Here is a 27,606-nt window from a genome sequence, read left to right on the forward strand (position 1 = left end):
GCCCCTTCTTTTGCTCTGTTAATAGTTTATTATTATTTTAAGTAGGCGATCATTTTTTATTTTTTTTTATTTTACAAGACAGTCTTGTGGAGGTCGCAGTTTTAAAAAAAAATACACGTTCTCCCTGCAATAAATGCCATTACTAATAGGCCCTATGTAAAATTCAAAGAAAGTGTTTTGAACTTCTGTAACACAGATGACATCTTGACAGTTTTAGAAACGTCTTATTTCCTGCCGATCTCAGGGGAAATTGCTTTCTGGGCCACTTTTTTTAAATTCCAGTTGCAGACATTTTCCGACGGCAACTGAAAGCATCACCCCCCGCACCCCCGCCCCTCCACCTTCACTCCTAAACGGACAGTGTGTAAGAGAGGGAGGGAGGGAGAAAGAGACGTGAGAGAGGAGGAAGCAGGCAAAGCTGTCAAACGCAACTCAAGAGTCCAAAGAGACCAGAGGACTGGTGGGACAGAGGAATGCCGCTGGTCACTAACAGATACATTATTTTAAACCTATCTTTTTATACATTGCAGAACCATACAGCTTACACAGGCTGTTAAATCGGACTTTTAGTTGAACATTTGTACGCCTGGCTGTGGAGGTGACAGGCTAGATGCCATGAACCCGCTGCTGCCCGCAGACACGGAGGTGATGGAGCGAGAGGCAGACAAGGATGCGAGGAGGAAGATCCAGTTCTCCGTGCCTTCCGCCGTGCCCACCCAGTTGGACCCGCGGCAGGTGGAGATGGTGAGAGCATATAGGGGAGTGTGGTGTGAAGCCTATGATGATGATGATGATGATGGTCATCATAGTGGTGGTGGTGGTGTATGTGTCCGTCTGTTTGTGTGTGTGTGTGTGTGTGTGTGCGCGCGCGTGTGTGGAAGAATGAGGTCAGACCTGGGTCATATACCAAACCCATTTCAGGATCACCAGTGTGTTGTGTCCCTTTTTTGTGCAGCCTAAAACATAATCTCTAATCACATAAGCACTACTTTTAGACTGTGAGGTTCAAGAGCACATTGTCAGCTTTATTCTATAGACTATTTAAGAAGGTAAATGGACACAGAGGACCATGGTTTTAGCCTACCTGGCAAAAGCGGTAAAAGTACAAAGATACAAATCTGAAACATGCGTGCTTCCAACTTTCATCCTGACTTTTAAGTATCCACAAAGTGAGCATTGCCCTCCTCTGTGGCTTCTGAAGCATCAGGACTTGCCATTGAGGTTGACAGACAGTTACATAACCAGTCTAGCACTAGACTTTGCAGAACTCTGTAGTTTGTACATTGGGTATTTCTCTGTGGGCAGCAGGGTATGGGCAGCACTAGGATTAAGCTGAGCTGTGCAGCCTTAGGTTTTTTGGGGGGGGGGTTGGATCCCCTAAAAGTGATGAGGCATCTCTGCCCTTCAATAAGCATGCATGAGGAGGAAGAAGAGTAGGAGGAGGAGGAAGTGAGGGATAAAGGCACCGTTAGTAATATTAAAAATGAGATTACGTGCCTGAGTAATAATGCATTCACCACATCTGTAAAGCAAAAGATAGGTTACATTGTTAGTCATGTTAGAAGGAGGTGGTGAGTGCATTATGTAAAATAAATCAAGCATAACTCAGTTTTCTGTAGGTTATGCTGAACTTTTCCAAAGTAAATGTAGCTGAAACATGCTGAGCTGGTACTGTAGACATTATGTTAGAAAAATAGTGCAGCATGCAACAGGAATAATGTTTGCTGGTGCAGTATGGATATAGACCAGCATTTAGTCTGGTAATGGCCGCCCATAAATGTCATCAAGGTAACTCCAACTCCATTCCTCCATTAAATTCTGCTTTATTGATTTCTTCCGCTTTTAAGACAAAAGGCGTTATTGTCTTAAGAGCCTGCTGCTCCCTATTGGTGGGAATCTCATTGGAGACCAGGTGCAATGTCCAGAATCCTCTTCCCAGTAGAAGATTTTGAGATTTCATGGCACATCTGCTTGGACAGCATGTTTCGCCTGGAAAGTAAAAATAAACTAATAAATCAATAATATAGGCACTCAGATATTTCTCACACCACTGCTGTTTACAGCCCAGCATGCAGTCTCTAAGGCTTTAGACTACTTTCTTTACCTAGTCATTTGCTTTTTTTTTAAAGCATCCTCATGTGGCAGATTTCATAAAAATCTCATCATAGTACTTTTGAAAAGCTAAGAACACTATTTGGGTTAAACTAGCTCCTCCTGATCTGATGTGTTAATTTCTTTTTCATGGTAAGTTGTTACTGGTCTGAAACAAACCATTACTACTACTGCTCATTACTTCCATAGTATTAAAAGACCCCTTCCTACATAAATTCCAACCCGTAAACGCTTATTGACAGCATCATGTGAGCTGAGTCAATTTTCTAAGACGCTCTGGCAGTTTGCTAGCACAGGACCAAGTAAGATTACTGCAAATCTTCCACAGTGGATCTATTGGGAATTAAAGCAGCAGCATTCCCTGGCAAAACATGCAAAAGGTTACAAGGTTCTTGTATCATAATACGTTTTCTTATAGCAACCAAAGCGCCCTAACTCTGGTGTTGCAATTTACAGGGGATTGGATCCTTATATCACCTGTTGCTGAGATTCATAGTGGAGAAAAATGAGCTGGCGATTTGAGGCATTTCTTCAATACTTAACATACCAGCAATCCAGCTGAAGGGATAAACAGTCACTCAGCTGCAAAATAAGTTTTATAATCCTTAATTTAGGCAGCACGCATGAGAACCCCCCTTCTATTTTCCTTCCTCTTCCTTATTTTCAAACTTAACTTTGCAGTACAGCCTGCCACTTTGTTAATTAGAAATACTGCCTGATGGTCCTGTCATGTGGGATGAGACTCAACTGTCCTTGAGACATGTGTGAATGCTGAAACCGCTACCCTCCTGGATAAGTGACCCCAGCATGCTTCTGGGAAATGGTTCTTTCTTCAAGGGACTTTGACCGTAGCTGACAGTTGTGGAGGAAGTATTCAGACGCTTTACTCAAGTAAAAGTACCAATACCACACAGTAAAAAGATTGCATTGAAAATTATACTTAAAACTATTGGCAATTTATTTCAGAAGCATTTTTTGTTGTGATACAATAAACAAAAAAACGATCTGTGGTTGTTTCAGGACTGTAAAAAGCACGGCCAAACATTATATGTAATCATTGGCTGATCTACCATACCTACCTACGCGCGATCCACCCATGCACTTAATGCACATGGAAATGTGGCTTTGGAGGGAAGCCTATAGGGAGGGGGTGGAATTGTTTCAGTTGGATACTTTCAAAATCTAGCTGTCTCTTGCTAGTTCTCCAACATTGCCTACCCCAGGTTTAAGAAAAATATGTAAGTATGATTAGGAAAAGGTGTTGAAAGTAAAAATACTCTGTGCAGAAAAATGTCTCCTGTGACTGTTATTCTATCACATGTGATAGCATTAGATTATTATTATTACTCATGCACTAATGTAAATGCAGGCTTTTACAGTTGAGTAGCTTGTTGAGGTGAAGTTTATTTAACTATTTTGTATAGTACTGCAACTGTTTGATTGTACGTTTTGTAGAAATTCTGAAATTCTGTCACAGTTACCCAGAGCCAAATATGATATGTTCACAGTGCTTTGTTTTGTCCAACCACAAGTAAAAAAAAAATCAAGATTATTAAACATATTTTTTTTAAAGAAGTGAATTCTCAAAATGCTGAAAACCAAAGCTGAAACCATTTAATTGCCAATTAATTTTCTCTAGATCAGCTAATAGATTCAGCTGTACTTGTATATACTGCTGGTAGTTCAATTTACAACAAAACATCTTATTTTATATGTTTTGTGTGCACAAATCTTGATTTGTAAAGTTGTAAATAGTAAAGCTGTCAAATAACTCTAGTGGAGTAAAAAGTACAATATTTCTATAATGTAGTGGAGAACAAGCAGAAAGTGGAATAAAAAAGAGAAATATCAAGTAAAGTACAAGGTCTTCAAATTTGTACTAAAGTATAGTAGTTGAATAAAGTCCTAATATTCCACCTCTGGTAGCTGATCAGGAGCTTTTATTGTTCCCCTTTTTGAAACCATGATAGAGATTTAACTTAACAATGCCACCTTTCCTGTAATCTACCATTGCCCTGCTTAGATTCTGAGGAATGGGGTAAATGTATTATTTTCTCAGCAATGACTGCTCAAGAGATAAAAGTGCAAAGTTGGTCATTGTCACACCAATAGATTTCTCATACAGCCCTTTGAGACTTGGTCAGGGTATATCATCCCTTGTTTCCCATGTGAAAGGCAGACCCTGCTGCCCTTTCCCACTGAGAGTGACTAAAACCTCTGCAAGTGTTATGGGGCTTCAAGAAGAATATGTGTGGGTCAGCTTGTGTACAACATTTCCAAAACACGACCATAACATTAGCACTGAAATGGCAAGCAGTAGCACGGATAAAGAGACAGACAGAGAGATGAGTAGAAAGAGTGGGAGGGAATAAATAAAAAGTCCTGAGTTGAGAAGGACGAGAGGGAGGGGGAAAAGGGAAAGATAACTGACAGAAGGCATGTACAAAAAGGGAAGAGAAAAATCACCAGCCAAGGAGATGACTGATTAAAACCAAAGAGATTAGCTGTGGATGACTGAGGCCTGAATCAAGGGCAAGGACAGCTAATGCTAAGAACAAATTTTCACAGCAGGACAGCCAAGAGCTCTAAACTCCAGTAGGGTCTTATTCAACAAACCTAGCCTACATTCTGCTACTGTTAACACATTATTCCTAAATTGGGTAGCAGGTAGCAGGAAAAACACATTTGCTTGCCATTGAAGAAGATACAGTAACTCCAGTTGAATGTACAGATGTGAAGTTCATTAATCAACTCTCATCTAATTTTTTCTTTCAAAATGTTCACTGGAAAACAAAAGGTCAAATGGCAGTAGTAGGTTTCACTGATCTTTTCTTGAACCTCAAATCAAGCTCAACACAGGATTATTCGCAGAATAAATTGAAAGCACGGCAAATGGACTTATGCTTCCAATGCATGGTAGATAGGATATTTCTGCATATGGGTTCTTTAGTAGCCTACACAACCCACCCAGTGCTGTCACTGCGCAATATAAACTTCCAGATTGAATGTTAGGTTACCCTGAAGATCATCCTACCTACCAAAAAATGAGGTGGGGGTTTAATGATTTACTATGTGAGCACTTAACAGAATTCCTGTGCTGTTTAAATTCTTCTTTCTGGCATTTTCTGTGGCAGTGTGGTTGTAGCTGCTGCATTTCAAACTTTGCTGCATAGTTCTCAAACAGGCAATAAAACCTGAAGCAGAAAAATGTATAAACACATCCGACATGCACAGTTGGTGCAGTGTTTGGTCCAGCTGTCCTTACTCTCATTGGCCACAGCATGGTGTATGACTGGTTGCATCAAGTTTATTTATATGATTTGTTATACAGCCTGTATGATGGTGTGTAAAACCTTGAGCGATATTTCAGTGAATGCACACATACCATTTGTGCACCTAACAACATAAAGCATTAGGTTCGTTTTTAAAGTTTTGTGTTTTCAAGATGTATAGTCTTATGCAAAATTTGTCAAAAATGACTTTCAGCTGTGTTTTAATTATTCTTTAAACACACCACACCGCCAAATGGTGGGGTGTTTAAAGGCCATTTTGCCCATTGAAACAGACATGTTAATACATGTTTTTTCATTTTCTACAGACTTAGCCATTTGTGTAGAAGACAGTTGTCATTGAGAAATTCAAATACCAAAAAAGTTTTACTGTAACCACTTTACTTGTAAAACAGCCTATTCTAGATTTGTAAAGCAGTCATATCTCATTCAGTCATTGCTACTGTCATCCCAAACAAAACTGAATCATTGAAACCTTATTGAACATTATAAAAATACAGTACTTGTCCAATAAGTCAGGATGACTAGTTAAATAAATGTTTAAAAACCAAAACTAACTCAACTCTGTAATGGCAGAGCTATTGTCAAAAATTATAAATCAAAAATCAAAACAAATCCTTAATAATAGCAAATTTCAGCAAACCAGTAGGTTACGTACTGCTCACACACACTGAAGATTGTTATATCCCACCATTTAGCCCAGTCAAGAGGATGACTAATATATTCTAATGTGCTAAAATGTTTCTTACAAACCCTGCTACTGTAGATGCACACGCTAAAAAATGTGAAACAAATCAGTTACAAATCAAAACAGGCACTTGCAGGCATTTCAGACATGCAAAAGGACTATGTTCCCTGTAGAGGCCTGACCTTCTGGCAAGTGTGTTAACAAAACACTCAGAAAAGGTCATTGTGTCTGAAAAGGCTCTCAGACAGGTGCTTCACCTGTGGCTTGGTCCTTTGACTGCACATGCTTTTTTCCTGAGAGATGTGCGTGTGTGTCAGTCAATGTGTGTGGAACTGCTCATGTTTGTTAGATTGCGGCATTTAAATGTTCATGTTCAACCTCTAATTGGATGCTTTGTAATTCATATTTAAATCTGTTCCTTCACAATGGCAGCATATTTAATTCTAGTGTCTGAGTGATGAATATGTATGAGCACGCAGAGTGAAGAAGAAGGAGAAAAGAGTTACTCCAGCGTGGAAACTGCCCACACATTTCGTGCCTACACTCTCACCCGTGATTGGCTTGGCAGCCGCTCGTATCTCACAACGATATTATTACCACAACACATTACAAAATAGAGAGAGTGATGCATCTATTGTTTATTTCATAACACTTTTAGTTATTCTTAGGCAGAAGACAGTGGTGTTTTTTTATTGTTTATTATTTTACTATAAATACTCAAACATTGGTGTAGCTTGGGCTTAACTCATAAAAACAGGTGAAGAAAACAACACACAAGTATTTAGTATGTAGCCCCTGTAGTGTTATATTATTGGATCATAATTATTAATACTTTAATAAGGAGTACTTTCAGGTTGTAGTTGGACATGGTAGAGCTCATTAACTAACTACTTTATATACTTTGTGTAGTTTTATTAGTAACAATGCATTATATTATATAAATAATAAATAAAATGTTTCCTATTTAAAATCTCAATATAAAAGTTCCGAGTTACTATAGGTGTAAAATAAATGTAGTACAGTAATAGTTCCATCTTAAATAGAGTGGTGTAAGTATAAGCATACAATGAAATTACTCCAATAAAGTACTAGTACTAGTTAGAAAACCCATTCAGATTGAATAACTGCATTGTTAAGTTGTTATGTAACAGTTTACATCAAGTAAAAGTCAAGTAAAGTATGAGCTCCTCAAAATATACACATATCAGACTGAAACTGACTTTAGATTTTAAAGTTATCTTTCAGCACATTTCCTATCAGTTGCATAACTGTTGCTTTCCATGACTCACTCTGCTCCACACATAGAACATGGGAAGATGAGGAATCAACAGGATGGCAGATGTAGAATATCGTTTTTGAGCCCACAGTTTGTGACCTGAGTGGAGACCTCAGGTAGTATCCAACACGTGCATTTAAAAATACATCAGTCGTGACAATAGCTGCAATAGCTGGAGATAATTTTATAATGATGCCTTATGTTCATTTTACTGATATAGTAACTGAAAAGATTGCAAAACTATTTGGACAGGACAAAAAACTGTCATGATGTTGAAAGGTGTAAAACCTAAGAAACAGAACACCGGTATTTATACTGTGAACAAGCCACCACCCAGCACCAATCAGTGAAGGCAAGAGGGCTTTTATATGGGAGAATGATGTGAGATTGTTCAAGAGGGCTTAAGTAGAATTCGACATCCATCTGATGATAAAATAACACACTGGGCGAATTGAAAAACATAAATGATTGCCACAAATAAAAGTAATCCAGCTGCCATCTACGACCAGATTTAATCTTCATTCAGAAGTCTGGACTACAATGTTTTGAATGTTGTTATGTAATAATATGCATTTTCTCATTGCAAGAAAATCCACAAGGCTAAATAAAAGCCTTTTCACATCAGTCACACCCTGTTCCTTGTTTTTATGGATGGGGCTGTTTGTGTCAGGGTTTTGCGTAGCTCATACATGCACAAATATATGCACATTCAAGTCTTCAATCTCTCTCTCTCTTTGCTAAGATTCGACGTCGGAGACCGACGCCAGCCACGCTCTTCAGATTGACGGACCCACCATCACCAGACGAAGAAATTGGCCCTCATCAGGTAGCTCAGCTGGTGTGCACTATTTTGGCCTTCAAAATCCACCAAAAACTTTCAGAATTAATGAGCAGAGATATGATTTTAGGCTGAAGAGATTCCAGCTCTGCCAGTTGCCTCAATACACCAGAACACAATGTAATGACAAGTCTGTGTGTTTTGAGTGAGGGGTGTGAGTTTAATGTTTTCCTGATTGTTAAACAATCACTTAAATTTTCTATATGTACACAAAGTGAATGCAGCATTCTCAGACTTGTTGCCTGGGGGTTGAAGAAAGGCATTCTAAGAAATGTTGCAAATTTGCATCAGAGGCAGGAGGTATATTCGGTGGGAGTGGGTGCACACCAAAAAAAAAATCCAATCTGAGCCAATTCTGTATCTGTCACGAGGCAATAGGACTCCAATGCAGACAAACAAACAAAAAAGGATGAAGGAAGATATAAAGGGTGGGAAGGGCCGAGGGCAGCTGGTGGACAGGTGGTGAATGGCAAGTCTTTAAATTGACTCTGGTTAAGTCCAAAACCAAAAAATTGGTTTCTTTTGAATACGGCTGACAGTTAAATGCAATTGTTTTGTGTCTCTTGGATCACACCTTTTCATCTTAAAGGAATGTCTCATCTTGGCTTCCTTTCTACCTTCATGCTAACATTTCAAAATTAACAAAATAATAGCCATTTTACTATATTTTCTAATTTATCTGAGTCTCCGGTATTTTAATGGACTCCCCTGATAAAACATGTAGGTTACTGTGCATATGTGCGTTACTGTATATGTAAACAATGATTTGGATGTTTTAATTCTGCAGTGGGTTCTGGGGGAAAATGGAGCATTGAAAGCCAAACTGGTTCACACGTCAGCCTACCAGCCACCCTCACTTAAAGGTAAACACACTGTCTTTAATGTGTCTGTGTAATGAATTACACAAAATGAGAGAATTTGGGAGACCTAATTCTGCTGTGGCAACTGCCATGTGGTCTATATCTGTTTGGAATATGCGCCTATCCAAGTGAGAACTGTGTGTGTGTGTGTGTGTGTGTGTGTGTGTGTGTGTGTGTGTGTGTGTGTGTGTGTGTGTGTGTGTGTGTGCGTGAGTTTATGTATGTGTGTGTTTGTGTGTGTATGTGTGTGTGAGAGACAATGTGTGTGTTATGTGAGATTAGGAGCAGAGACAGCTGTGAGTCTGTGCTGGATCATCCTGGATTATAGGATGGGCACACAGCTGCAACATGGTCTCACACACATACACCCAGAGTCACACGCATACAGACACAGAAAACATTTGATATAAATATGTATATTACTTATTATTATCTTCTGTTTTGTAGGCTTAAAATGTCTACATTGTTCTACTGAAAATGTTGGTGTGATAAATTATATTTTAACATCCTCATTACAAAATGCTATACCTTCTTTTTATTTTTTTACATAAACATAATCTATACCAAATATCATTACCAACATATTGTCAAAGACTAAATTAAAAAAAGGGGGAAAAAAACAAATAAACATCTGATTGTGTTGTGGTGTGGGGACAGAGTGGACCCAAATGCAACAATCGGGAAGAACAGGCTTTATTGAAGGGGAAAAGGGGTTGAGGGAGTGGAGGTGAGGGAATGGCGGACGCCGGGGAACCACGGGCACGGGGAACCGAGGAGACTGAGACAAGGGAGCCGGGGGCACTGGGGACCAAGGAAGCAAGGAGGCACGGGGAGGAGCTGGGAGGACGCCGGGGAAGAGGTCCGAGGGGAGAGGGCAGGGTGGCGAGCCCAACTGACGGCACGGAGGACGGAGGTGAGTGGACCGGGTAAGGAGCAACGACGATCAAGCAGGGGTTGACTGGAGAACCGGGGTAGAAGTACTGTCAGAGATGAGGCTGATTGCTGGCAGGTGTGAGTTCATGTGGGTGGCCTGAAGGCGGGACCAAGAGGGGGCAAGGAGCCTCGGGCGGACGTCCCAGGGGCAGGGCAGAGAGAGAACATGGGACCTGAGGTGTACGTCCCAGGGGCAGGGCAGTGAGAGAACATGGGACCTGAGGTGTACGTCCCAGGGGCAGGGCAGTGAGAGAACATGGGACCTGAGGCGGGCTTCCCAGATGCAGGGCAGAGAGGGAACATGGGAGGTCGAGAGCCTGAGCTGAGGTCCACAGGGGGCCGAGCAGAGGGTCGACGGCGAGGACCGGAGGCCCCTGGAGGCCGACCACGAGGCCGGCGGAGAAGGCGTAACCTCTCCGGAGGTCGGGCTAAGGGGCGACTGGTATGAAGGTGAGACCTCTCCAGAGGCCGGGGAGTGGGGCGAGACCAGAGGCCGGGGAGTAGGGCGAGACCTCTCCAGAGGCCGGGGAGTAGGGCTGAAGGCCGGCAGCGAGACAGCAGCAGGGGGAATCAGGGACGGGGCTGCTGGGCTGAGGGCCGGCGCCGAAGCAGGAGCAGGGGGAACCAGAGACGGGGTTGGAGGGTTGGGGACCGTGGACAGGGAACAAGGAGGTGGCGTGGTCTGGGCCGTGGGCTGGGTGACGGCCTTGGTGCAGGGGTCAGCCGGACCACTAACGGTGATGATGCCGATCAATCCGCCGACAGGGCACGAGGAGCAGGAGTCGGCTGGACCACCGATGGGGCTGAAGCCGATCTATCTGCCAACAGGGCACGAGGAGCAGGAGTCAGCCGGACCACCGACGGGGCTGAACCCGATCGGTCCCCAAACAAGGCACGAGGAGCAGGGGTTGGCCGGACCACTGACAGGGTTGAATCCGGTCGACCCACCAACAGAGCACGAGGAGCGGGAGTCGGCCGGACCACCGATGGGGCTGACTTCGGTCTGTTCTCCGACAAGGTATGGGGGGCCGGGGTTGGCCGGACTACCAACAGGGCACGAGGAGCAGGGGTGGGCCGGACCACCAACAGAGTAGGTTTTGGTCGGTCCACCGCCGGGGCATGAAGAGCAGGCAGGGGGCTAGAGGCCCTAGGAGGCCGGGAATCAGGAGGGACAGGCTGGAGGCTAGCGGTGCTAGCAGGCTGGGGATCAGGACCAGACTGGGGGCTAGCCGGCCGGGGATCAGGCTGGGGGCTAACGGCGCCAGCAGGTCGGGGATCGGGCTGGGGGCTAGCGGCACTAGCAGGCCGGGGAACAGGAGGGACAGGTTGGGGGTGAGCGGCAGGGGCCTGGCAGGACAGGAGGACGCTTCCCAGCCTGCAACTAGCAGGTCGGGAAGAAGTCCACTGGGGGCTAGCGGGTAGGTGGAAAAACCTGGCCAGCCACTCAGGGATGGAGTCTCTCAGCCACGGCCTCTGAGAGACTTTTACCTGGCCAAAAGTCAGAGGAGCCCTCTTGTCGCCATGACTCGAGTCCCTCCACATCTCCTCCAACTCCAACAACTCCATGCAGAGTTGATTCGCTGCCTCCTGGAAGACGGTTGCTGGGTCCATTTTGTGGCTTGATAGTTCTGTTGTGGTGTGGGGACAGAGTGGATCCAAATGCAACAATCGGGAAGAACAGGCTTTATTGAAGGGGAAAAGGGGTTGAGGGAGTGGAGGTGAGGGAGAGGCGGACGCTGGGGATACACGGGCACGGGGAACTGAGGAGACTGAGACAAGGGAGCCGGGGGCACTGGGGACCAAGGAAGCAAAGAGGCATGGGGAGGAGCCGGGAGGACGCCGTGGAAGAGGTCCAAGGGGAGAGGGCAGGGTGGCGAGCCCAGGTGACGGCACGGAGGACGGAGGTGAGTGGACCGGGTAAGGAGCAATGACGATCAAGCAGGGGTTGACTGGAGAACCGGGGTAGAAGTACTGTCAGAGATGAGGCTGATTGCTGGCAGGTGTGGCAGGCAGAGGAGGAGGCTGACGAGGTGCAGGTGCGGGTCGTTGGCTGGGCTCAGGAGCGGAGGGAGAGAGAGAGAGAGAGATGGAGAGCACATGCAGGGGGAAAGGAGGAGACACAACACCAGGGAAAAACAGAATCACAAGCAAAAAAACAGAAATAAACAGGACACTCACCGTCAGCCGGGCTGCTACCACAACAGATTGCTTGAAACACTTAAAATGTGACTGCCCAATCCTCCAGATTCTTTTAATATATCCATTTTGTGATACGTTATACCTCTTATAAACAATAACACAATTGCTGTTGAAATTATGTAGCTCAGTATAATGTAGCTCACTATATTATATATATTTTATCTGTCTGTCATGAAACTGCCACTGTACTGTACGTAAAGAGTGAGACTCCCTGAAAACTTCTGACCTCCAGTGGCATAACTTCGCACCTTGCAGCAGTGATGTACAAGTGTACTCCACGACTACATGCCATCACTGTTGGGTGTGGTTACAGGCCAATGAGAGGGCTGCCCCTTAACACCACTTTTATATAGTTTTACTGAACCAATGGCTCATCCTTTAAAGGTGCCGTAGAATGCTCATTTTCAGATTCATACTTGTATTTAGGGTTTCTACTAGAAAAGGTTTACATGCTTTAATGTTCAAAAAGCACATTTTATTTCTCATACTGTCCACTGCATCAGCACGTCATTTCCCCCTCTGTTTTGAACACTCAGTTTTAGCTCCATGCCTCCATTTTTGCCGATTTATAGTTTATATGTTACTGGTAACTTTAGCAGTTAACTACTGCTAACAGCAGCTGCTACTAAGGTAGCTACTCAGATAGCCATGCAGCTAGCCATCCTAGAAGTTTTGGACTGCTGGTTCAGAGCCAGCTGATAACAGGACCTACTGTTAGCAACAGCTAGTTGTAAAGGAAAGCTATCTGTCCATCAGGAAACTTCACAGGAAATCACAGAGTTGAAGCAGAGCAGCCAGAGGACATCAGAGGGAAATCCAGAATTTTATTTTTACTATTCCTTCATAACCGTAAAAGCACTTTCTGTGAGACACACTGCACTGCATAACCTACAGCTTTAAGTGAGTTTCAACTCATTCTATTTTTCTCTTCTGTGTTGGTTTGCTCTCACAACTCTCACAGCATCACAATAGGCCGTAGCAGGCAGCAGTTTTCAGAGAAAAAGCTCTACAAACCCTCTGCTCAAGACCAATATTTTAAAGACAAAATCAGAGCTAAAACAAGAGTGAATATTGGACTTCATCACCAGTTTATGTTGCTCGTTAACAACTGGATGTATTTTTGTTGCCTCCAAGTGGCCAAAAGATCTAAACACAGACATACAGTACATAATCTCTTATATCCACCTGTCAATTAATTCATCCATTATATGTTTTTTAAAGGCTTAAATTGATCTTTGTTTTTAAAATTGGCACAGTGCTACTTTATTCTATATATTGATCTGTATTTTCAGCTGTTCAGAGGATGGCCCAGGCCCACCTGTCCTCGCTAGACATGTCTTCTGTGGACAAAGAGGAACCCTCTTCTGGGGATGAAGAGGAGGAACATGAGACGGAGAGCCAGCAAACAATCTCAGCTACAGGTGGGTCAGACAGCACGGTCTTTCACATCTTATACTTGCATATGTACCCTACCACACATAGACATATTTTACACTTTGAAAACTCCCTTTCTTGCCAGATCTAAAGGAAGAAAGCAAACCACTGAAAGATCAGTGTGCTGCGCCCGACAGTTTGACAGGAAGTGCTGATCTCAGCCATCACCACAGAGACAAAAAGGAGGCAAAAGAAAGAGAGGAAAGAAAAGGAGAATGACAAAAGAAGAGGACTCCAATGGAGAACTGAGTGTTAGTGAGGAACAAACTTGCATAGCACACATATAGGCCATGTGTGTGCATGCATTGGTGTATGTATGAGTGTATGTTATTTTGGTCTGTGAGTATGTGCTTGCATGAGACAAAAGAGTTGAGGAAGAGTGTGGAAGAGAGAGAGAGAATGTGGAAAACAGACGGGCAATAAGGAAGGTCAGAATATTAATGAGCAGGTATGAGGAAACGTTTATCTGGAGACTTGTGAAGGACATCAGATTTAAGTCAACCAAGGATGCCAGGGCTAAATTCCAGTCAGCCAAGGACACTGCGCAAAAAATATGAGAACTGCTAAGAAAAGTGGCATTTTCTCAATACAAATAACTTTTTTTTTTAGGTTAAACAGGATTAAACAGAATTCTAAGAGTTGCTCAAAGTATATCCATGTGTGAAGAATCAGATTTTGAATCACCTTTATTCACATCATCTACAGGGCATGTCATGCAGTGATACTGGTGCTAAAACACACACCTTAAGAACAATTAGAAAGAGCAGATGATGCACACAGCTCAAGATAAAATTTCTATCTAATGCATACATGTAAACATGTAAGATTCAATCATATCTGTATTGATATGATCAAAGTGAAAAAATGTCTTAGGGCCCTGATGAGGTTCCTATTTTATAGTATGTGTCATACAGTTTGAGACTAAGGTCTTGCAGTTATTGTATGTGATACACAGATATGATACACTTTATTACATGATATACTACATTATAAAATACAGTAAAGAGTGATAAGATGACAAAATCCTATTGGAATGTAACCCAAAAACTATAAGGATGCTTTCAAACTGGTAAAAAGAAACTATTTCACTTTGCTTTCCTCAACCTTGTAGACATTTGAGCATTTGAGCGCCACCAAAGCCACAGCAGACCAGATCACATCATATCAGACTAATCTGACTAATCATGATAATGCAGGACAGTTTTTCTGGTTTGATTATGCACAGGCTTTTTGTAACATGGCGATTAGCATGCATGATCTGTTTGGGATGGCAGAGAGGATGTTTGGTAACTGAGAAAAGACCTATTTTTTCAAAAGCAACATATATTATAAGTTGACCTTGTAGATAAATTGTGTTTTGTGTTGGTTGCTAATAAAACACTTATATTGTGCAGTTGTTGTTCGTGTGATTGTATGTCTGTGGAGTTAATCTGCAGTAAGTTCAATGTTCCAATCATATTTCTTTTCTGAGAAAAGAAAGACAAAGTGCTTTACAAGTGCTTTATTTGGCATTTCAATACCCAAACGGAGTCATATGTTTGAATACAGTAAATGAGAGTGGGTTTTATTAAATAAGGGCCCTGAGCAAGTTTTTGCCCTTTTATGACATTTTTTCTTGTGCATTTGTAAAGCCTTGGATGTACACCACTATTTGTGTTCTTTACATTGTCCCTAAAGATGTCACAAGATCACTAAAATTTGAAAAAAAAAAAGCAGTTGAATTAAACACATTTAATATCTTTTAAGATAAGCCAAGAACCAATTTTGGTTATATTTTTGTCTTTGTCCACAGTATAAACTGTTTTGCCATTGTAAACTTAATTAAATCTATCAACAAAGTCTGGACAATCATTTATATCTGTTTTAGAGTCCTTGGCTAATATTTGATAAGCAACTCAAGATGCCCAATGTTCAGTACTTCTAATTACACATCATATTCTCAGATTCAGATCTACACTGATCAAAAATAACAAAAACACTGATACCATAGCAAATGTTAAGATTAACATGGAATTGCAACAATATGCGACGATGGATGATTTTGAAGCATTTTATACACATAGCTATTATTTACATTTACACTGCTTACACTCATCTCTGCCTCCATCTATTTCAATGTGAAAATAAGTCTATGTCAACATATTAATGTCAGTCTGAGATAAGAAAACATCATGAAATAAGCCTTGTTTTAGCATTGCTTCTTTATTCACATTATCACATTATACAAAACATAACAGGAAACTCAAACCTCTTAACTGAATAATAGTTAACTGAAAAGAAGTATATAGTATATCAAAATATACTGTTTGTAAACAGCTTGAAAATTGCTTTGTTTTGATATTATATGAAGTGTTGAAAGCAAAAATTGAAGCATTACATTCTTGGTGCTGTAGTTGCTGTGTTTGAACTGCAGGAGGCAATGTGCAATTACATTTAACACTGAGAGCTCTTCCAACAACAAAGGGGAAACTCATGTACATATTCACCCTCAGAAAAGACATCTACAGAACCAATACAATTAAAGGAAAAACATGAAATAGTTCATTCAATTGAAAGTCTGTTGGAATATTTGTAAAATGCATCACTGATAATCCCATTTTTATTTGAATTGTTTGTGTTTTTAACCATGCATTTACCTCACGTTAATCCATAATATTTTCATCTGGATAGTTACTGCCTTTTAATTCTTTCTTGCCTTTACGAAAAACACCCCAGTCACATCATCTACCCCCACTCTCATGTCCTGAGACAGTGTGTAAACCTCCAGCCTGATCAGGGTGTAGCCATTCTCCTTCAAACTATCACAGACCTGGGCCTCATTCAGTGGGACCACAGGGATCTTCACCCCAGGCCCCCCAAAATAGTAACTCTCTCCCAGGGCTCCAATGAGCAGGAGGTGGCCACCAGGCCGCAGGAGTCTCCCAATGTGGCCCAAAGCCCTGGTAAAGGCAGCCAGGTCAGGGCTGACACTCTCCAGGCAGAAGCAAGACACGAGACAGTCGGCCCCTGCTGAGGGAAGGGCATCATGGGCCAGAGGCTGAGGGCAGTGCACGTCAATGGGGAGGATGTCTGTGATGGCTTGACGTAGCTTTGCAGCTTTCTCTGTCCATGCTGAGGGCCTAGTAGAGACAATATCAGTGAAACAACAAATTACATAAAAAACCATATTGGTCCAGATTGAAATATCGCAACAACTATTGAGTGAATTGCTATGAACTTTTGTACAGACGTTTGTGGTTCTCAGAGGATAAATCCAAATAACTTTGTTGATCAACTGACTTTTCCTTCAGTGACACTGGCAGTTCAAAGCTAGTGAATTGGTACGAAATTTACTGCAGGCCTTCGTGGTTCCCAAATCATCATGTGTCCTACTGACTTTGGTGCCAAAATGAAGTTAGCAGGTGGTTTTATGTGAACTTTCTCAACAACTACTAGATGGAAAGCCATAACATTTGGTACAGACATTCATGTCCCCCCTCAAGATGAACTGTAATCACTTTGGTGATTCCCTGACTTCATCCATCATGAGTTACATTTGTCTAATACTTTAGTTGATGAACAAATACCTGCAAAACGAATGCCATTCTCATAAGCCTCAACTGTAGTTTTGTATTGAATACTAATTAGCAAATGTAACTAAGATCGCGTTGCATCTGCCTCTGGGACATGATCTGCCATGCACTCTACCTCTAATTTAGTGCCTCTCTAACCTGCTGCCACTTCCTCGCTCTCTCCATCTCTCTTCCTGTGTGTGTGTGTGTGTGTAGGTGGGTGATTGCTTGCTGGTGCGCCAAAGTCAGAGCAGAGCCACAGCAGCTGCATCTCATATCTGTAATCAAGCCTCCACAAATACTCAGCCCTACCACTTCCACTCTGTCAGGTTGTAGATTCTACTACTAGTTAGTGTTGCTACACGGCAAACTAATTAATTACCAGTTTTGCTATTCTGCATTTCGTACTTGTTGGCTGCTCTCCAGAACTCATCCTGCTCGCCGCTTCCCTTGTAGTCCAGCCTGTTCTGACTCCAGCCCCTGTTTCCTGCTTCTCCTCTGGTCAAGCTCTGCTGTTCTACCCTGTAACCCTGCATTACTCTGTCTACTTGGATCGTACTCTGGACCTGCTTCCTCTGTCCATAACTGCCCCTGCCCTAGCTTAAGCTTCCCCTAACCTGCTGCTCCTCTGCTTCATGCTTTTATATATATCTTTTTACATGATTCCTCTGTCCTCGTATTGTCTGCGACTGTGTTCACCTGTTCGGCAGCCCCGTGTAACAAACATTGTACTTGCTTAATGTCAGAATGCTACACCTAGTTTGGTTTGTGAATATGTCTTTGTATGCCTTCTTATCAAACTGACTTTCCAAAACCAGGCACTTATGTTATTGTTACATTAGGCACAGTACAATAATTACTCTTTGCTCAATGAGAGGGCCAGAATAAAACATGAGATCTTAGGACCTTTTAGAAGATGACTGATTAATTGTTGGGACAGTGAAACCAATTTTGAGGGAGAAATGGTGACATATTTCTCTAGAACATACTGAATTTACAAATATAAATAATTTCCTGATGTTAATGCTTGTCTAACACCCATCATAATTCATTAATTCTCAGGGATTAATATTTCAACATATCTCAAGTCTTTAAACAGAGTTTACAAGGACCTGGTCATACCGTCGTCCCTCCAGCTTGCAGACATGTTGCAGGTAGGGTGTCCAGTCCAGGCTGCAGCCTCCCTCATCTTGAAGCCAGTGCCTCAGCTCCTGCCTGTTGACCTCCAAGAAGTCTGTGAGGAGCACCTTGCTGAAAACCTCACAGCCACTCAGCACCTGGTATAAGGTGGGACCCGAACCTATGTCCACCAGCAGCTCACCACTCACATCACCTGGAAAGGTAGAGGAAGAAGTGAGACTTACAAAGAGCTAATTGAGACAGCTCAAAATACCTTGCTCTTTCTCAAATATCTCCATATCAGACACAATAATAGATTCAGAATATCAATTAAATAAAACTTATCAACAATAAATGAGGAATTAAATCAGATCCACATCAGAAAAAGATGATGAGATGAGACCAGAGAAGAAACAATAACCAGCATCTGGAACATTTGCCTGTTGCAGAAGTCGAAGTATTGATTAAGAATTAAACACAATATTATTATTGAAACCAACGAACTCTTTTATAATATAGCAGTTAAATAGTAGTCGTAGTAGATTATGACACTGTGTGTTTAATTTTTATAGCTTTTTATTAAGCATGGAGTGTTTTGGACAGAAGTTTCCACGATCCATCACCCTGTCTCCTTACCTTCATTGAAAGCTCTATGCAGACATGCCAGTTTCCACGGCACAATGCTGTCCTTTCTTTCAAAATCAGCCCGTGGTGGAGTGTAGTTATACTGCAGATATGCTGCAGGATCAAATCTCTGGTAGCAGGCTGCCATGTCTGCTACTCCATTCACTTTTCCCTTTTCTTCCATCCTTTTCTTTCTCTAAAGACTCTACCTAACACCTCTGTTTTGTCAGCCTTCAGGTGCACTGCTACCCCATCAGCTGCCTTTATATACCTGTGTATGTGGGTGTGTCTGTGTCAATATGTGTGTTTCTATGCTTTGGACTACTCGAGTTTCATGAGCAGAGATAGCAATCCTGTTTTTGGGTGCGTGTTGCTGCCTGATAGCATTTGTTCTGTTCACTTTCCCTGCCCTGAGGCACTGATACCATCAGATCAGGGGGCTTCCTCCAACACTAGACCCACTAATGGACTCCTCACATGGCTTTCAGGTCTTCCACCCACCTCTCAGAGGCCCTCCATATCTCCACAATCATTCCACAGGGCCTTTTACACACAAACAGTAGACAAGGTTTGTCTCAGGCAACCCTGTTTAAAAGGCACAAGTAGGTCTATCTCCGAGACAAACAGGCTTGTCTCTGTCTGCAATTTCACTTTGGTGATGTTATGCTGAAAAAAATAAATCTGAGAGGATATAAATGTTGGATAATTAAATCTATGAAGTTGAAGTTCGTATCTTTACATGAATATATCTAGTTTTGAAGTTAATCAGCACTTTTTTCAAAACCCAAAGCATTTTTCCTCTATCAGATGTATTTATGTAAGCCCAACCAGTCTTTTTAGGTACTCCCACACAACAAACAATGATCTTGATGTATTTACTCCACGGGTCGAGCCACGGGTTCCAGAATATTTCCTCCAATGTTTTTCCCAACTTGCAATTTAAAAAAGACCAAAGATGGTCTGGCTAAACCAGCTAAACCACAGAATTTGAATCTCAGTGACTGGCTGTTTCTTTGGGCATTGCACATGGGATTCGTATTTAATTTATCTTCTAACATTTTTATGTGCACAAACTTGTAGCTTTTTGCTACTGATGATTCAACTCAAGAGAGTGACCTTTCTGCCACCCTCAGTCCAAAATAGACAAACCCTATTTCCCCAGTACTTGCACTCCCCTGACAAATAACAGTAGTGGCCCACACACATTTTACCAAAGTGAATAATTAACTATTTGAATTGATATTTTTAGTATAATATAAGTTATACTCAGTTGCTAACTAGAAAATGTGAGTAAAAGTAATTTGGAAATGAAAAAATAAGTGGGTTACAAATAAAAATAGACATTAAAGTAAAACTTAACTTAAAACTTAAAAACTCTATAGTAGAAAAAATTACTTAAGAAATGCTAAAATTAAGGTGACTTTACTTGCAAATGTATTCTTGCTTGATCTACGTAATAATCAGATTTTTTTTTAAGTAGATCAAGCAGGATATTTTTATCAGTGTAGTATTGACTGTTAGTGAGATGGGGAATGGTGAAGGCAAGGGAAAGGAAAAGTCTCCCATGTTGACAGGCAATATTGGATTATTGCAAAATCAGAGATTGTCATAAGATGCAGAAAGAAGCTGTTATCAATCTGAGCAATAAATTTCAAACTATCAAAGGTTCCTTTAAGTCCATTAAAAAAAGGAGCCAGATGACAGCCAAGAAAAAATATGAGGAATGATAGATTTTTCTAAGAAGCTCATGTGAAATATTAAAAATCAGTCTTTCAATTTAACTAGGCTTTTATCTGGCCATGCAAAGTAGACCCCAGAATGAGGAAGGGCTTATACAGTATCCAACTCAGTCAGTTTTCGAATATCAAAAATATCTCTCTTGTAAAGAAATAAACCAGTTTTAAAGGGCTTTATAGTTTTATTGAATTAAATACAGAACCTTATAAATAATAAAGACTTCTGCTGTTTGTACACAGGTGGTTTACATTTAAGATGCATGTCAAACTTGATAGTGTTACATCTGTTCCACTACATGAATTTAGTGTTTGTGCAGACTAAGAATGTCTCAATCAACAAACTCCTCACATCACTGTTCAGAATTATGGTCATTTTATGCCATGGGATGGGACAAATCTTATTGCTCCTGTAAAATGTGTTGCTATATTTTGAAACCACTTGCCACAGTGGCCAGCTAACAAAACACTGAGCTTTATCCCCTGATTGAATTAATTTCCCATCTAGTCCCTGTGTATCCCAAGGCAGCAGCTGAACCAATGTGGAACATAGCCATGTAATGATCAAACGTCTTCTCCGCAGGAGTCTCTTAACACCTCGCTCATCCCTGGCAGCTGAACCAGAATACCAAATACACACACACGCTGACCCTCATCAGACATCCAAATATTACAGTGTCCAAGGCAGACAAGGTATTTGAGCTGGAATTCTGCCATGCAGGTGATAGTTAAAATTAGGATATTTGAAGATTAAAATGAGAGTCAGACTCAGTAAAACGGGTCGAGAGTTTTATTTTCCAGGAAAATGTTACAAAATTCCCTTTGGCATTACTTCTGAGTATGCAAACATTCAGTATTCATGGTTTTTGGACAGTAGTGTTATCATAAAAGCTGGAAAATGTAGCATTTGCAAATACAACTCCAGGAAGAAATTAAATATCTTACACTTAGAAATATAAGTATGTAATTTATTTTTATTTTTAATATAACAACACAAGCCTTAGTGAGCACCAATCTAAAAAGCTTTTCATGTTAATGATTAAATCCCTCTGCCACAGATAATGTTCTGAAAATAAAACTGCATAAAAGGTACAACACTGATTATGCATGGCATGCAACAAAAATACAACTTTGTGCTTCGTTTGCATTTGTTGCACATTTAGTAAGTTTTCCAACAAAAGATACTTTGTTATCTTCACCACAGTCTTCCTCTCACTTGTATCTAACATAGTGGTCTTCCTCCTCAATATGAGCTAGGCCTCGTTACACCTTCAGCCCAATGGCAGAGGTGTTGGAGATATGCGGATGGGGTTGTCTGATTGACAGTGTTTTGGGATGTGGGTAATTCTTGCCAATGGCCCCTGAGAGGAATCGCAGGAGGAGTCTCCTGGCCTCCCAGTATTTCGCTGGGCACTCTGCCTTCATCACTGTTGACCTGTAAGAGGATCACAAACCTCTGTCTTAGGAAGTTGGTTAAGTGTCATCACAAACAGGATTGCCCATAGGCTATCATCACATTTAAACCCTTCCTTCTTTTTATAATATTATTCCGTGTGAGTGACATTGTCACTAACCTGTGGTGATGCTGTGGTACGATGGTGAGGCTGTGCCAGTGAGCCATGTAGCTCTGTCCGCTCTGCCAGTCCTCCTCCAGGACGCTACAGTCCAGCTCAGCTGTAACTGCACCTCCCACACTGCACATCCCTGCTGCCTCCACCAACCAATCCTGTCTGGACCGGATCAGTCTGGAGGAGAAGTCTGAAAATTCTCACATTAAATGTACAGAGAGGTGCTCCCACACTGTGTATTGCTTCTATAATTGAGGACATAGCAACATTTGAAGTTCTTATCACGCCTTTGCCAGACACCCATACTTTTAATTAACATCTTTGCTGCATGTTATTTTTGTGACTAACAGGCTTATTCAAAAATAACTGAGAAGAGAAAAATATGGGCTATATAGCTGGAAGGTGCTATATTATATGTTGTAACATATCACTGTCCAGTTAAATTTTAATGTTACAACAGTCATTTTGAAATTACCATGCTCATGAGTAAATCAGTCCGTGGTCAATTAAATTTTCTTCTATCCTAACTTGCCATAATTTTCTCCTTTTTGACAGTTTTCCTCCTGTGTACTTGTGTTTTGTGCTTCTCCCTTTCTGTCCAACAGATCTTCTGTGAAATTTGTTCCATTTGCACCTGATGATTTAGTCTGGATGCTACTAATCATCTTGCTGACAGTGCCATTGATTTATGTAACATTGTTTTATAATGTTTTTCAAATTATTTAAAGTGCAATTTTGGGTATTTTATTTGACCAAAAAGGATGAAAGATGAGAACTATTAAAATGATTTAGAAATGTCTTAATGGATAGTAAAACAGCAAGGCAACTTACTTTTTCTCTTTATATTGCAAATTTTCTGTTTCCTTCTAGCAATCTTATCCTTTGTAGTTCGTCTTAGTCAAAACTTTTCACACAGAAAAATGTTTATCTTCAATGGAGACAGTAGGCTACAGCTCCTCTGATCTTTTCTGCTCTTCTAACTGGTCATTTTGACTATGTGGGTGGAGCATTATGGGGGTTACATTGTTAGAGTTATTTTAGAATGGCTCTAGCTACCACCTAGACATGCTGATATTTGAAACAATCCCCATGCTGCCACTTTGACCACAGAGATAATGAGAATGAGGCACAATGAATCAAGCACTCAACACAACATAACCCAATTACTGTATTATCACATAAAGTACCCTAAATAACCCTCAAATTCTATTTTTCTCATTTAGAAACCTATATGACAACAATACTAAAAGTCTGCAGCCATTCTAGTGGCTTTGTTAAACTGTACTTAGGCACAGTATAGATGCTTGGAGCTAAATGTTAGCATCAGCAGGCTAATATGCTTACAGTTACAATGCTAACACACTGATGTTAAGCAGGTACAATGTTTATGTTCAAGTTAGTTTAGCGTGTAAGCATGCTAGCATTTGCTGAGGATGACAGGAATGTCATCAGTCATAAACCAAAGTATTGGACAAAGTGTAATTTTGGCCTGATGGTGGCGCTATATGAAAAATCAGTGGGTTTAAGTTAACAATTCATTCTGATGGGGACACGCCGGCCCTACCAAATTTCATGACAACCCATGCAATAGTTGTTGAGATATTTCAGTCTGGACAAAGTGGTGGAACAACTGACCACCAGATTACCACTGTCATCCCTAACATGAGTCTAGCAGGGCTAAAAATATTAAAATGAATACACTATAATGATCTGTTACTATTTCAGCTGTCATCTGTGAATGCTGTAATCATTTTGTTCATGACCAATTCAAAAGGATCGAAATGACCAGAAGTGCAATAAGTTAAAAGTTTGTGCAGATAGACACACACACACACACACACACACACACACACACACACACACATACATATAGTTAGTGGATTAGTAGAGCCAGGAGTAAGGTATGGGTCAGTTTCTTCCCCTGAGCTTGATGGACAGATAAAAGAGCGAAGAGGAGCAGAAACACAACAGAACTGATAAAGGACAAAAGCAGACAACAGAGAAAAGAACAGGACAGACATAATAGAATAATACACATTTAGCCAGAGCTACAGGAGCCAATTTAGGTATGGTCCTAGGGGCAGTGGGACTCCGACAGTGTCAGTCAACTCTGCTCTGAGTTACTTTTCATTTTGTCACAGCAGGATCCTGCAGGTACAGAAAACCTCTATCACCTTGTGCTTTTTTAACCACATGGTGCAAATGAAAGTCGCACAGGTTAATGAAATAACTAAGTAGAAAAGTTGGTTCCCATAAACCCATGTGTTTCTAATAATTTCAGATTAACAAACTGACAATAATTACAAATGAAGAGTGAAGACTGTGGTGGCCCTGTATTTTGCCACATCCTGTAATGTAGTTAATTGTGAAAAAGCAATGTAAAATTTGAGAGTATTCTTATGTACAGGGTCTGGATTTTTATGTGAAGACCCTGGGCATCTGTCTGAAAATGAATTGATAACTGGACACTTGCCTTTTTCTTCCCTCTCTTTGTGTTTCTTTTTTTAACTGCTACTTGCTGACCAGCAAGTTATCATTATTTGATTACTGCCTCCATTAAATGCTGGTTTTCTCTTTGACACGTTCCTGAGAAAGATCTTGTAGAAATGTTGCCTTGAAAAGAGAGTTGAACTGTTTATTTGGAGTCTAGTAGTGTGCAGACCTTTCTCCTTGGTGCCCTGCAGTTATACAATTTTTTTTATCTTGCACCTGAATATTTTTGCCTGGACGTGCGCACAATTGGTCTCTTAAAGCTGGGGTAGACAACACTGGAGAAACTAGCAAAAGACAGCTATATTTTAAAGTATTCATCTGAAAAAATCCCAGGCCTCCCTCCAAAGCCACTCCCCCAAAACAAAATTTCATGCACAGAGTGCATGGGCAGAGGCGCAGGCAGGCAGGTAGGTTGTGGTAGGTGGGCAGGCAGGCAGGCCAGTCAGAATTAAATGATTGGCCGTGCTTATTACAGTCCTCTGACTGTGTCAGAGCATTTGATTTATTGATTGCTGTTGGGATATTGTGGTGTATAACATATGTGCATTTGATGTATAACAGTTTAACATAGCACTGTAGCAGCTGGATAGAGGATTAGTGACCTTTTAAGGGGAGAGCAGAGGTCAGTGGTTATGTGGAGACTCAGACCCTTATATGGTGTCTAACAGATGCCTACACATATCCTATAGAACTGTGCCCTTATATGGATTGGTGCCTTAGTTTGCAGACTCAGACCCTTATATGGTGTCTAACAGATGCCTAAACATGTCCTATATAAGCTATGTTTGAAGTACAGAGAGACAGAGTGGTCATCGGGCTGGGTCACTCTCCAAGCCGCTACAGAGCTTGTAATTGATGCTGAACTCCTTGATGTTTTATGATCAAGAACAGTGTCAAGCGGATTTCTTCTCAACACATCATCGCAGCATTATTGTTCGGACACCACAATATAAAGATAACAGCCATCATCCAGTCTGTCCTCTGTACATCCATCACTATCTGATTTGGATCTGACACCAAAAAGGACAGGGACAGACTACGGACAGTCAGGACTGCAGAAAAAATCATCGGTGACATCCTGCCCTCCATTCAGGACTTTCCTTACATTTCCAGAGTCAGGAAGCAGGCAGGAAACATCAGAGCAGATCCATCTCACCCCGGAACATTTCAGTCCCATTTCCCAAAATGACCTCACTGATGTGGTGGCCGGTATGAAATCCTCCTCAAGCCCTGTAGATATTTGACCCACCGCCTTACTCAAAAATGTGATTGGGACTGTTTGGGTCATGTTTGGTCTCTATCATTAACAGTTCCCTCAGCTCCGGTTTTGTTCCACTTTATTTCAAACATGTAATAATTCAACCTCTCCAAAAAAAAAACAATCTAGATCCATCCTGTCCAAAAATTATAGGCCTATTTCCAAGCTGCCATTCATCTCATACTAGAGAAAGTTGTTGCCAATCAGCTCACTGACACTCTCACTACCCACAATATACTTGACAAGTTCCAATCTGGTTTCCGTCACAATTATTCCACAGAAACAGCACTTCTTAGGATCTCAAATGACATAGTGATGTCTTCTGATGCAGGAAAGTGCTCTGTTTTGGTGCTGCTCGATCTTAGTGCAGCATTCAATACAATCAACCACAGTATCCTGATTGATAGGCTTAGGAAGTGGGTGGGTATCTCTGGGAGTGCTTTGGACTGATTTTCCTCCTACCTTCCTCCTACCTTTCCTCCTGCTTCTCTGTGTCACTGAGAACTCACATGTCCAAAACTGCTGCTCTATCCTGTGGTGTGCCACAGGGTTCGGTCTTGGGCCCGATTTTATTTATATTGTATATGCTCCCCTTAGGCAATATTATTAGTAATTTCAAGGGCATTTCTTATCACTGTTACGCTGATGACATCCAGCTGTATGTCTCTTTTGGGTCAGATGAGTATGACAAACTGACCACACTATGCAACTGCCTCACTGCCATTAAAAGTTGGATGGCTAAAAACTTCTTAGAACTGAACACAGACAAGACTGAAGTCCTTATTGTTGCACCCAATAGCATAGCTCCCTCGATCACTCAGCATATTGGATCACTTTCATCAGCAGTAAAATCAAATCTTAGAAATCTGGGTGTAATGTTTGACGCATCAATGCACTTTGATCGACATGTTAAAACTCTGACCAGGTTGTGTTTGTTTCATTTAAGAAACATTGCCAAGCTCAAATCTGTTGTCTCAAAACCAGAATTTGAGATAATAATCTATGCTTTTATTTCTTCCCACTTAGATTATTGCAACTCCCTTTTTACATCTCTTAGCAAGTCGTCCTTGGACCGTTTGAAAATGGTCCAAAATGCTGCTACAAGGCTGTTGACCAGGTCCAGTTGGAGAACTCATATTACTCCCATTCTGTCCTCTTTACATTGGCTCCCTGTTAAATTTAGGATTTAATTCAAAGTGCTTGTTTTAACATACAGAGCGCTGCATGATCAGGCACCCGGGTACATCTCAGACATGCTGCACCCGTATATTACCACTACCCCATACACATCTAAAAACTAGAGGTGACCGTGCTTTCCAAGTGGTTGCACCAACACTGTGGAATACTCTTCCGTCAGACCTACGCTCTGAGGTCTCAGTCGAAGCATTCAAAAATCAGCTGAAGACTTTTTTATTTAAACAGGCCTTTGTCTCCCTGTAAACTTTTAACTGTGAATAGTCATGTTCTCTTTCAAATACAAAATGCCTTAATTTTGATTATTTATGCACCTGTTAACATACACAAATACAATGATTATGTTGATTGATGCCTTTATAATGTTTGATGCTTATATATTACTGTCTGGTTGCTCCACTGTTTTATTGTTGCTTTTGTTATTATTATTATTATT

At 41.3% G+C, this 27,606-nt stretch overlaps 2 protein-coding genes across 2 annotated transcripts; one reads left to right on the top strand and one right to left on the bottom strand.

Annotated features, from left to right (window-relative positions):
- Positions 1 to 409: 409 nt before the first annotated feature.
- On the top strand, positions 410 to 15,464 carry LOC119915409 (protein phosphatase 1 regulatory subunit 1B-like). Its single transcript, XM_038734928.1, has 5 exons — positions 410 to 744; positions 8,109 to 8,192; positions 8,992 to 9,067; positions 13,489 to 13,617; positions 13,716 to 15,464. Exons 1-5 carry the CDS (start codon positions 616 to 618, stop codon positions 13,847 to 13,849), a joined length of 552 nt encoding a protein of 183 aa, XP_038590856.1. The 5' UTR covers positions 410 to 615; the 3' UTR covers positions 13,850 to 15,464.
- A 353-nt stretch (positions 15,465 to 15,817) lies between these two features.
- Positions 15,818 to 19,270, bottom strand: LOC119916634 (phenylethanolamine N-methyltransferase). Its single transcript, XM_038736689.1, has 3 exons — positions 18,937 to 19,270; positions 18,304 to 18,514; positions 15,818 to 16,749 (listed from the first exon to the last, which is right to left on the bottom strand). Exons 1-3 carry the CDS (start codon positions 19,106 to 19,108, stop codon positions 16,311 to 16,313), a joined length of 822 nt encoding a protein of 273 aa, XP_038592617.1. The 5' UTR covers positions 19,109 to 19,270; the 3' UTR covers positions 15,818 to 16,310.
- Positions 19,271 to 27,606: the final 8,336 nt, after the last annotated feature.

Source organism: Micropterus salmoides, unplaced genomic scaffold (assembly GCF_014851395.1).
Source record: "Micropterus salmoides isolate LMB-PRFRI ecotype aquatic unplaced genomic scaffold, ASM1485139v1 Ms_hic_scaffold_21, whole genome shotgun sequence".
Classification (NCBI taxonomy): Eukaryota; Metazoa; Chordata; class Actinopteri; order Centrarchiformes; family Centrarchidae; genus Micropterus; species Micropterus salmoides.

What these genes read in the sequence shown, in the direction of transcription:
- LOC119915409 (XM_038734928.1), top strand. Translation starts at nt 616, where the DNA reads ATGAACCCGCTGCTGCCCGCAGACACGGAGGTGATGGAGCGAGAGGCA. An exon ending in AAGAAATTGGCCCTCATCAG is followed by an intron (nt 8,193 to 8,991) that starts GTAGCTCAGCTG and finishes TTAATTCTGCAG; the next exon opens with TGGGTTCTGGGGGAAAATGG. An exon ending in GCAAACAATCTCAGCTACAG is followed by an intron (nt 13,618 to 13,715) that starts GTGGGTCAGACA and finishes CTTTCTTGCCAG; the next exon opens with ATCTAAAGGAAGAAAGCAAA.
- LOC119916634 (XM_038736689.1), bottom strand. Translation starts at nt 19,108, where the DNA reads ATGGAAGAAAAGGGAAAAGTGAATGGAGTAGCAGACATGGCAGCCTGC. An exon ending in GCATAGAGCTTTCAATGAAG is followed by an intron (nt 18,515 to 18,936) that starts GTAAGGAGACAG and finishes CTACCTTTCCAG; the next exon opens with GTGATGTGAGTGGTGAGCTG. An exon ending in TGCAAGCTGGAGGGACGACG is followed by an intron (nt 16,750 to 18,303) that starts GTATGACCAGGT and finishes TGTCTCTACTAG; the next exon opens with GCCCTCAGCATGGACAGAGA.